The sequence below is a fragment of the Misgurnus anguillicaudatus genome, unplaced genomic scaffold (genome assembly GCF_027580225.2).
Source record: "Misgurnus anguillicaudatus unplaced genomic scaffold, ASM2758022v2 HiC_scaffold_34, whole genome shotgun sequence".
Classification (NCBI taxonomy): Eukaryota; Metazoa; Chordata; class Actinopteri; order Cypriniformes; family Cobitidae; genus Misgurnus; species Misgurnus anguillicaudatus.
The window spans coordinates 3,159,651-3,171,834 of NW_027395284.1; the positions used below are offsets into that span (position 1 = coordinate 3,159,651).

General features: G+C 38.1%; 1 protein-coding gene across 1 annotated transcript in view; it reads right to left on the reverse strand.

Annotated features, from left to right (window-relative positions):
* The window catches only part of LOC141363334 (CUB and sushi domain-containing protein 3-like), a 32,776-nt gene extending 22,058 nt beyond the window's left edge, over window positions 1-10,718 (reverse strand). Inside the window, exon 1 of the mRNA XM_073865972.1 lies at window positions 10,550-10,718. Coding sequence (XP_073722073.1) covers window positions 10,550-10,718 — 169 coding nt within the window. The remainder of the gene's footprint in view (window positions 1-10,549) is intronic.
* Between the last annotated feature and the right edge of the window lie 1,466 nt (window positions 10,719-12,184).

The following is a 12,184-nucleotide window of genomic DNA, read 5'->3' on the forward strand; positions in this document are numbered from 1 at the left end:
TTCTTTGACAAAACACATTCACATTTTCCTCTTGCACATTTTTAAGCAAAAATGCTACCTTATGTTCCACACATACTACCAAGATTTGTTTTTGGTTTAATGTCAGCATTGATTAAATTTTGGTTTCTATTCATGTCGCCAAAAAGTCTTTTGTTGTGTTTTTCATAAATCCCTGACAACAGATATCAATCATTTTTGTTATGTTTTAGTGGCCTATTGAGTCATTGTAGAGAATTTGGAGCAATGCAGATCATAACGTATAGTACTTACATTTTTATAATGCTGGGTTTCAACTCATGGTTGGGTAAAAATGAACAAAACTTTAACATTAACCTATGCTGCGTTTTTTTTTAACCCAAGATGATAGATTTTTTCATATGGACATTTTTTAGGTTAATGTAAACCATTGGTTGAGATATTTGCCCACCATGGGTTAAAACAATCCAACATTTTTCAATTGTAGCCAATATCTCCTTTCCACAAAATACCAATTAGAGCTCATATTAAAGGAATAGTCTACTCATTTTCAATATTAAAATATGTTATTACCTTAACTAAGAATTGTTGATACATCCCTCTATCATCTGTGTGCGTGCACGTAAGCGCTGGAGCGTGCTGCGACGCTTCGATAGCATTTAGCTTAGCCCCATTAATTCAATTGTACCATTTAGAGATAAAGTTAGAAGTGACCAAACACATCAACGTTTTTCCTATTTAAGACGAGTAGTTATACGAGCAAGTTTGGTGGTACAAAATAAAACGTATCGCTTTTCTAAGCGGATTTAAAAGAGGAACTATATTTTATGGCGTAATAGCACTTTTGGGAGTACTTTGACTCGCCTGAAAAGTCCGCTCCCCTTCTCCCTCTCATAATGGGAGAGGGAGGGTGTTACTGCGCCGAGTCAAAGTACTCCCATAAGTGCTATTACGCCATACAATATAGTTCCTCTTTTAAATCCGCTTAGAAAAGCGCTACGTTTTATTTTGTACCACCAAACTTGCTCGTATAACTACTCGTCTTAAATAGGAAAAACGTTGATGTGTTTGGTCTCTAAATGGTACCATTGAATGAATGGGGCTAAGCTAAATGCTATCGAAGCGTCGCAGCGCGCTCCAGCGCTTACGTGCACGCACACAGATGATAGAGGGATGTATCAACAATTCTTAGTTAAGGTAATAACATATTTTGATATTGAAAATGAGTAGACTATTCCTTTAAAATCTGCGTAGCCATTTGTTTGAATACCCAAAGTATTTAATTATTTATTTTATTTAAGATTACCCCACCTCACCTTTCCCAAAAAATTTAAGACCGAATAAATCCCATTTGACTGCAGGATAGCCCCTATTCACCATAACACATCATGAAAACATTTTGTTCGCTAGTACAAACCAATCAACAGCTGAGGTACATGTGTGACGTATTTCTAATGGCTTTGATGGAGCAACCCACATGCTCCTCGAATCGTCTCTGATAGGTGGAGCCCATGGTAGCTTCTTCAGTCCCCGTGAGCATGCACAGGCAGCAGACAATGAGAAACAAGGGAAGGCTTGATAAGACCAAGGGAGCTGCTTCTAAAAAAAGGAAGGAGTAATTAGTAAATGTCGTCTAAGAGGAGCACGCTGAATTAGAGGCCTAGTGGATCATGTAATTAGGGGTAGACCGTTCTCAAACACACAGCACAATGTCTTCAGCCATGTCCTTTCTAACCATCATTAAGAATTTTACTAAGAGTTAATGCATTGACACCTGCATTAGAAATGTCAATGAAACTTAGGTCATAGATGCAAAAGATTGATGTGTAAAAAGTTAGCTAAAGGCATTTCTACCTATAGCCTACAGTATTGATTCTTCTAAGATACCCTTTAAAAAAAATTGTATGGTTTATTGATTACCACAGACAAAACCATCTCCAAAGGTATAGAAAAGCTGTCACTGTGACCCTGTGTCATTGTGGTACCCTTGAAAATCCTAATATGTACCATTAGCTAATAGGGGTGTCACGATTCTCCAAATCCTCGATTCGATTACATTTTCGATTCTAAGGTCACGATTCGATCCGATTCTCGATTTTTACATATTTTTTATATGGCATATAATTTAGACAAAAATTATATGCCATTATTTATTATTATAATACTTTAACATTAACATGCACATTGCAAAACTCGCATGGGGGTTTGTGGGCTTCACTTAACGCGAGAGCTTGTAGAGAGAGGATTCCTTCTTGCACGCACATGACTATGCGCGGTTGGCTTAATGGATCGGGCGGATGACGTGACGAAAAATAATATTTTAATTAAATTCGGGCGGGTGCCGGATCGACTGCTTGTTATTAGCTCTGTCCTTCTAAGCATGCGACATCTCTGTCTTTCATAGTGGCAGCCTCAGAAGTTCAAGAAAAGAACTGAAATGAGACGGTCTAGCCTTCTGAGGACCCAAAATTTGCGTCACCTGCTGCACACGCCCCCAGTAGCCCCCACCGCGCCTGTCAGCAGAAAACAGCGGAGACATTTCTGACTTATTAAAATAAATATGTAATCAGAAAAATATTAATTTATTTCAGAACATATGACACATTGATGTAGATTAATCTATTCAACAGCATATCAAATAATCAACCTAGAAATATACGCAACATAAACAGAATAATATTAACACAAAACATAACTTATAATACTAAAACAGTGACAAGAAAAAGTTTTCTAATAAATACACACTTTTATTTAATAAAGCTTTTAATTGTTTGGGATATCCTCGGCTGTTAAGGATCCATTCGTTCTATCATTAACAGCGCGGAGAAATGAGGACGCATTTTGACACAGCTCTTATCAACGCCGGCGAAGGAGGTACGTGGCAAACTCAAAAAATGAGAATTAAAAACAAAGGAAATAGAATGTGAGAAAGGGTTGCCTGGAATAAGTTTTCCAACGTGGTAAATTAGGATGACACCAGTGCAGGCTATGAAATAATAGTCCATCCGCGCATCTCTAACATGGACTTAATGCGCGTGTCTTGGACTCATAGCATCTGAAATAAATCCAGCATAATAAGCAGCTGCGCTTCTCTCTGTCTCACGTGCACGTGCTCGCATCTGTCCGACGTCTGAACATAAACTAAAGTAGTAACCCTTACGTATTTGTTCAGTTTTATGCGTTTCATGCAAGCTGAGGCAAACTATTCTTTTGTTTAAAATATAACCCGCTGCATCTTTGCGCCTCCCTCGCTATCGCGCACGTGCAGAGAGCTGCGCTCTGTCCAAAGTCAGATCACTGGTAATCCTGTTTATGATATGCATTTCAAGGAGTTGTAGCATCCCTCGTGTTTAAAATATGATCGCGTTCCGCTGGACAGATGTTTTTAAAGGCATCTCTGAGAGTTTTTTTCCTCGCTTGGCAAGCCGACCGGACGTGAAATGGGGGCGTGGCAGCATCGACGATCCCATTTTTTAATTCGAAGTTCGAAGCTGTGATTTAATTTCGATCGATTTCGATTTAAAATCGAAATCGTGACACCCCTATTAGCTAATTTTGAGGTACTAATCAGTCTGATCTCACGGAAAGTCGTGTTATAGTCATGCATAATTTGATTAATTTATTCATGTCCATGGCAAGAAAATTTAGATTTTTTTGCCTTGAGCACAGATGAGTAAAAAAATCTAAAGTTTAGTTTCATGTGCTCACGTGAAATTTTCGCGTCCTCACGCGAAACATTCGTGTGCTCACGCGAAACTTTCACGTGCTCACATGAAACTTTCACGTGCTCACGTGAAACTTTCACGTGCTCACGTGAAACTTTCACGTGCTCACACGAAACCTTCATGTGCAGAATTTTTGTAAAAAGTTTAGTTTCGCGTGCGCAAGTGAAACTTTCTCGTGCGCACGTGAAACTTTCGCTTTCACGTGCGCACACGATAGTTTCACGTGCGCACGCAATAGTTTCGCGTGGGATAGTAGTGCGACAGACTGCATGATTTTCAAACTAGTCGGGTCACCTGTGGTTTCACACTGGGTGATTATCTGAGGTAGCGTTCAGTTGCTGCTGTTTCAGACTGCATGATGGATTGACGACAGGGGTTTTCATACTGCATGACTTTACCGTAAGAAGAATCGCAGATTACTTTGTCCTGCTTTGCAAACTACATCTCACAACCAAACGCACGCGAGAAGTAACGTGAAGGAAACAACGCGAGGTCACGCGTGCAAGACCGGAGTTCTCACGTGAGACTGGGTGGGATTAGTATTAAAAATGGTAGCTCGCAAGAAGCTTACCGTACAAATTGCATGTGCGCTCATTTGCAGCAGAAAGAAAAAGAAATAAAGATTATAAAGGAGGAAATATTTTGAGAGACTCCTCCCCGAACTTCCAGCTGCCCTGTATGTTGCACTCTCATTGGCTGTAGGTCTTCGCCAATGTTATTGTCAGTCAAAACACATTTCATACGGAATGATTTTGAATCGCCGACCAGTACACTGTAAAAAAAATCCGTAGAAGTTGCAGCTGGGTTGCCGGTAACTTACCGTAGATTTAAATTTATGTTTTTTACTGGCAACATTTTGTTCAAAGTTAAATGAACATTTAACATTTACAAGTCTTTGTCTTTACAGAGTAAAACTAAAAAAAACAGCATCAAGCAAAACATTCTGGTAAACAAAATCTGAAGCAAAAAACAGAAAAAGGTTGATGATGATTTCCGGTTCCCAGAATGCTTTGCATGAGGCTGTTATTGCATAGTTTTATTCTGTAAAGATAAAGAATACAATTTATTTAACTTTGAACAAACTCTTGCCAGTAAATAACATAAATTTAAATCTACGGTAAATTACCGGCAACCCAGCTGCAATAACATTGTAATTTCTACTGAATTTTTTTACAGTGTACATATATTTAGCATGCCAGATATCTCACAAGTGTCGGCGACTCGTCTGCCTTTCTCTCAGAGCCCGTCTTTTATAATTCATTGTCATTGATTTGCCTGTGATTTCGGGCAATTGTCGGTGATTTCTCAAAACCTGTCGACGAGTCAAAATCAGGGCTAAAATCATGCAGTCTGAACTCGGCATTACGGGCTCCGTACTTTTTTGTGTCACTCGCATTTTTTTTTATAAATAGTTTTTTGTGTCCGTTGCACAAACTTCTTTTCGTTTCATTTTATATTGTTTTCTCATAATTTTTTCGTATTTTCTTACCGTTGTCGCTTGGGGTTGGGGTTAGAATCACTTTCTGTTACATTTTTAGACATACTTACCCAAACCCCAACTTTAACACCAACTCCAGGCGAGAATAGTTTTAAAAGCAGAAGAAAAACATGTAGAAACCAATACATAAAAGTACATCCTAACCCAAACCCCAAATCTAACCCCAACCCAAAGCGACAATGATTTTAAAATAGGGGAAAAATTGGGAAAACAATAAATAAAATGACATGAAAAAGAAAGTCATGCCACGGACATGAAAAAGTATTTATAATGAGTGACACGAAAAAAGCTGAATTTTGTGCCTTGGACACAAATAAATTGATCAAATTTTTTGTGACTATAACACGACTTTCTGTGAGATCATGTTGTACTAATATATAGCTCTGAGGTACTATGCCCTCTATAGATAAAAATGTGTACTTTTCGAAAGGGTACTGCCCCAGTGACAGCTTCTGTACCTTTTTAGAGTGTATAGTAATCATGTTTCAACTGTGGTAAAATCATGGTTAATTTTCAAATGGGATGTAACATACCAGTGGCGGATCGTGACTGCTCATCTGAGGGGCGCAAATTCAAAATAAGTGTTCTGAGTGTCATGTGTGTTGCTTGTGTTTTCAAAATATGTGTTTGTTGCATCATGTGAACCACGTGCATTAAGTGTTTTGTCAAAATAAGTGCCTGCTGCACACGCGTCAAAACCGTTTATGATAAAAAGAGATGCTCAGGTTCACAAAATACACGCAAGACACTCCCTTAACAGTAAACTCTGATTACGCACAAGATTATGAGAGTATCTGGCAAACGCATGCGTCTCTTTTATCATAAACCTTTATGCTGCGTTTACACCAACCGCGGTAGAGGCAGCAAGCACGGGTTACGTCAATGCAAAGACGCGATTAGGCATCCTGCGGCGCGGTACGCGTGGTAGGCGCAGCGCGAATGGCACGCAAATTGATCGTTGCCGCGGGAGACGCACAAGTTGAAAAATCTGAACTTCAGCGTTAACCAATTAGGACCTTGCTGTAGTAGTGATGTGATTACAGGAAGCGAGCGAAGTCTCAGCAGACCCCCCATGATGCGGAATGTCTCGAATTACTAGAATTTCACGCGCGGCTTTCAAGCGCGAATGAAGCAGGTAAACTCAAATGTTCAAGCGTCCAACTACGCGAGAATAGCACGTTTGTGCCGCCTCTACCGCGGCTGGTGTAAACGCAGCATTAGACGCGTCTGCAGCAGGCACTTATTTTGACAAGACACGTGATGCACATAGGATCACTCGACGTGCAGAACACATATTTGAAATTAAAAACCACAATCCATGACGGGCTACATACATGTTGTGACGAACTTCGCATCGAGCACCCTCAAAAAAAGAAGTCACCGGCCGCCACTGAAACACCATGATGATATTTGGAGTAAACCAGAGAAAAATATTATTGTTCTTTAACTTAGTCTCTGACGTTTCTCCTAAAATTGTTTAAGAGAAATAAAAATAAAAGCACATGAGAAAAGACATTAATAATTTATCAAATGAGTGTAGATAAAAGTAAAATTATTCTTCAATATAGTTAACTTTTGATTGCAGATCTGAGCTCAGTTTGTAACATTGCTGGGATCTCTTCTGAAACTCTGATGGAGATATTTTATGAGATTTCGTGTAGAAATAATTGAGATATTAATAAAAGCTCATAAATGATTTTTCTTTTTTTAGTGGGTGTCATTTTTTATTAGTTTTTTAATTGCCTTAGTGCAACAGAAATTACACACTTTACGATTCACAGAGCAGAAACCTGACGTTACTGTTACTGACGTTGAATCCAGCTTGGATTACTGAGCCTGAAGGTTTAACTCTCACATAAATACCATCCCTCATCCATAAGATGTTTGCTGTGGTTGGAACAGAGAAAAATTCTGGAAAACAGATAAGCAGAGCAGACAAGGATACCTGGAGGTCTTCTTATTTTTCTATCAGTAAACAGTCACAGTCAGCCCAGCTGGAGCTTCAGTACGGCTTCTGTATAGCTACCAAAGGACTGCTGATTCAGATTACTGCAGACAAAACTGTTGCTTTTAATCCCTTCATCAATCTGTGAAAATAAAACAGCCTGAAAAATAACATTCACATAACTGTGTGCAGGATAGGACACTCAGAGACTCCTCAGTCCAATATGTACACATAGACATACACACCATCTGAGACTGACCAAGCAGATAAAGAATGGGCTTTGTGTTATCTCTTTCCTTGCCTATGCAAATCTATTTAAAAGATGACGTAAGCAGGAGACAATCATCAATGACAGCACAATCTATTTGAAATCATAAAAAGATAGGATTCTCCTATCATCAGCTCTCTGTTTCAGTTCTTTTGTTAGTTTGTGTAAATAATGGACAAACGCTAATGTTAATTCTACATTAAGTAGTTTATCCAACAACTAAAAAATCTTTATGTATTCAAATAGATGTCACTGTAGGTGTAGAGGATTTATGTGAGTGTAGATCTGAGGGAGAGCAGATAACAACGCGGATAAAGTCGTAAATGAATCTGCTCTGTGAAGTAGCCAGCAGACTGACAGAGGCAGATTAAAGCCTGTGCCTTTTAAACAAATTGGGTGCTTAAAGCATGCTGCTGTGTTCTGCGCTAGAACATGGTTTATTGTTCAGACACATTAGTGACGAGACAAAGAGTTGCGTCACATGACACACGTCACACATTCTGATGAAACCAGATAATTGGTTCCCCAATTGAAACCTTGAGCTGTTTCATTCGGTGAGGCATGGTGGGATGAGAGGTCAACGGTAGAAATTACACTGAAAAAAATTCCATAGAAATTACAATGTTATTGCAGCTGGGTTGCCGGTAATTTACCGTAGATTTAAATTTATGTTACTTACTGGCAAGAGTTTGTTCAAAGTTAAATACATTTTAAATATTAACATGTCTTTATCTTTACAGAATAAAACTATACAATAACAGCCTCATGCAAAGCATTCTGGGAACCAGAAATCATCATCAACCTTTTTCTGTTTTTTGTTTCCCAGAATGTTTTGCTTGATGCTGTTTTTTTAGTTTTACTCTGTAAAGACAAAGACTTGTAAATGTTTAATGTTCATTTAACTTTGAACAAAATGTTGCCAGTAAATAACATACATTTAAATCTACGGTAAGTTACCGGCAACCCAGCTGCAATTTCTACGGAATTTTTTACAGTGTATTGGCAAAGGAGGCGTTTTGTGCCAATCGGGTCAAGTGTACAGTACATTGACCTTTAACGTCTGTATACAGCGCAGTTGTCAACAAACAAATGACGAGAAAATGCTTAACTGTAATTGATAGATACAATTAGCAACTTTGTAATGAATTAAAATTATTTTTCAGATCTTATATTTAAAACATTTACAGACCTTTTTACAGTATAATCATATAAACAGAACTGTCCTCCAGTGATCGAGGTCAACAGCGGGAAATAATTCTTATTATCTACCTACCTAGGATTCAATAATCATGTGTGGGGGGTCCACATGAAAAAACTGTTAACTTATTATTTACTGTAGTATGTAGTAAGGTTCCTAGATACTGTAGTGTTTTGAGCATCACCATAGTATTTATTGATGTATGCCACTTTATTTACTACAGTTTATTAATTCAATACAGTTAAAACTACAGAATACTACAGTTCACATTAACAAAGTGTAGTACCTACTATAATATACTACATAAATTTCAATGTACTACAGTTTACTATAGTCAATACTAAAGTTTAGTACAGTATTTTTAAACATACACCTAACAATTTTTGGTGTCCCCCTCTGCAGGTTACATCATTACTTTGGTAGGCGCCTAGATTTTTGTGAATTGTGAGTCATCGAATTACTCAATTGATTTGTTCAAAAGCACACAAGGTCTATGATCTGCTTGTTACGTATTATGCTTTGTGTACACCTAAAGACTTTGAAAAGATTTAGAAAAGACTTTATAGGATTATCAGCTCACATCTAAAGACTTGGGTTCACAGTTTTTAGTCTCAGACTAAAGATTTTACAAACACTGAATCTTGTAGTGACACTATTTACAAGACTACAACAAGATTATTTTAGCTTTTTATCATCATGCTCAGGAGTGATTTAACAAAAATGTATGCGCGTGTCCATTGTGCTTTCACACCAGCTGCGTTTGCAGCGCATACTGTGCAGTTTACAGTTTTTCTCAGTCGCTTTGGTACATTTCTCAGATCAGAATTGAAATTCTCAAAACTACTTGTTCATTTCTCACATCATTGTGTCACTTGTGCACATCAAAAAAGCAGTTTCTTATTTCTTTGAACAAGTTACACTGAAGTCTTCCTATACCTCCTGACCCAGCAAGCGTGTTTGGCTAACAAGGCTAAATTTGGGCTGCCAGTGAAAGTCTAATATTATTAGATATTAGTTATATTGACAACGTGACTAAACAATTTGACTGTCTTATCCATACACAATGACACATTGACTTGTCATTCTGATGGCAATGACATGTTCATTGACACAGATATTTGAGAGATTTTGATTTTGATTAAGAGAGTGGCTTTTGCAGGTTATTTGCTACTTGTCCGTATTGTTTTGAGAAATGCACTTACTGTTTTGCAAATTGTGAGTATGATTCGAGAAATGTACCAAAGCGACTGAGAAAAACTGTAATAACAGTATAAAAATCTCAAGTTCACATTACTTTATTTTATATGCATTAATGAGCAAAACCTCTTCAAGACGGTTTTTGACGGTCAGTGTAATTTATATAACTGTGATTTGTTTAACCAACATTGTTTTCGTGATGTTCTGGTTCGTGTAATGACAGATATAGACACAATACACAATTATAGACATAAAAAGCCATTGGCACATTATTAAATCTGTTTCTCTTAGGTTTTAAGATAAAATAAAAAAAAATCACTCAGTGATTGACAGCATGAAGCAGTCGATCGTGTTTCCCGTCAACAGTTTAAGCATAAGATTTAGATGTATTGATGTACGTTATCTGTTTCTCTGAACAGTATTAAGCTATATGAGGACTCATTTGCTGGGCAGAGAATGAATGACAGCGCAGTCTTCTGGTGTTTTTAAATATTTCATTGCTTTCTTTTACATTGCTCAAAGTCATGACTGTTTGAAACACACATTTATGACATTTATGGCGTCACGTGTATGACCGCACGCGTGCGGTGTACGTGCTTGTGCTTTAACTTGTTAACATGGGCGCCGAAAAAAACACGCGCCGCAAGGGCGCTTGCGGTGTGAAGAATGTAAGCACATACCAGAAAACATTAGCACGTTATGCCATTCAATAGAGTGGTAGAGTTAGCATGTTAACACATACAGGCAATATCGCTCCACTTCTTTTCTTTTTCCACTCTGTCGTGGTATGAATGGCAGGTTACATCAAAAAGACACGGCTGCTCTGCCCACCGCTCATCAATGCGCTCCTCTTTATCCACGGTCCATTTTCGCCTACTTCGCGCTCGTTGTGTTTCCACGTCCATCGACATGTTTCTTTGTTGTGACTGATGGCTTCCTGTTTCCGGAGAACGAATTTATTGGTTGTTGATTGTTTTACGTCATGAGACTACGCTGGGACTTGCGATAATATCAAACATTTTGATATGAAAGACTAAAGAAAGACTGGCATAAATCGGGTCGCTGACTGCAGATTATCACCTCACAGTTAACGATCGAGACGACGGGAGCGCGCCGAGACTCCAGTTAGATTCCTCAAGACTGCCGGTCTTTAGTCTGGGACTGTGAAAATCCTTTGGTGTACGCTAGGCATTAGTTTGCTCAATACTCATGTTTTTCAGTAGTATGATTGTTTGAGGATGTCATGCGTAATTTTCAAAGTGTATTTTGCATCCTTCAGGAGCACTGTGGGAAGAGGCCATGCAATGGTCACATGAAGTAACTTTTCTTGTGAATGATCATGTGATTCTGGGTGGTGCGTCCTTTTGATTCATTTTGAAACGTGAGGTTATTTATTGATGTTTCTTGGTAATTAACTCTTTCCCTGCCAGCCATTTTTTGAAAAGTTGCCCACCAGCATTTTTTGTGATTTTCACAAAAGTGTCACAAAATGCCTTCCAGGAAAATTTTCTTCTATAAATATATATATGAGTGGTTCTCAAACTGGGGTCCGAGGCCGCGAGATGGTGCCAGGGGGGCCCCAGTTTTATGACGTTTTATAAAATACCTTCATTTATCATGAATTCTGTGTAATTAAACCTAATAAAAATAAGGCTACCAACCAACAGCACTACTTTGTATAACTTAATATGTTTTGTTTAATTAAAAAATACATTTTAGAAGTTTTTGTCATACATTTTCTTTGGGGGGGGGGCGCGAAGGAATGCACCGAAACCAAGGGGGGGCCGCACGCGGAAAAAGTTTGAGAACCACTGATACAGTATATATAATATATATATAATTTTTTTCCTCTGCTTAAAAACTCTTAAATATGGGTATTTTTCTTTAAAAATATTTTTTTGGGCAAAAAGCTGAAAGGAACTTTTTAGAGATCAGAATCAGAACGATTATCAAAACATACACAGAGTTTACAATTAGTAAATAACATTTTCGCTTCAGTTTTTGCATAAAGTAAGTCTAGTGGATAATCGCGGTATTGCAGATTAACATAAAAATTCAGGGACACTTTTTTATGCAAATGTTTTCTCTTAATTGACGAGATAACTCGTCAATAAAATAACTCGTCAATGGCGGAGAAATCGTTATTCCTCACGCATTTTAAAGGTGCTCTAAGCGAGTTCACGCGTTTTAGGCCATAAAATGTAGAAGGCAATAAGAGTCCGTCGGACTGTCAAGGGTTAATACAACAATCTAAGCATAAACTTAGGGGCGATGTTCATGTTCATAGGTAAATTTTTTGCAAAGATTGGATGGAAAATGGGCATTTATCTAGATATAGGGGCGGTTTCCCGGACCAGGATTAGCTTAATCCAGGACT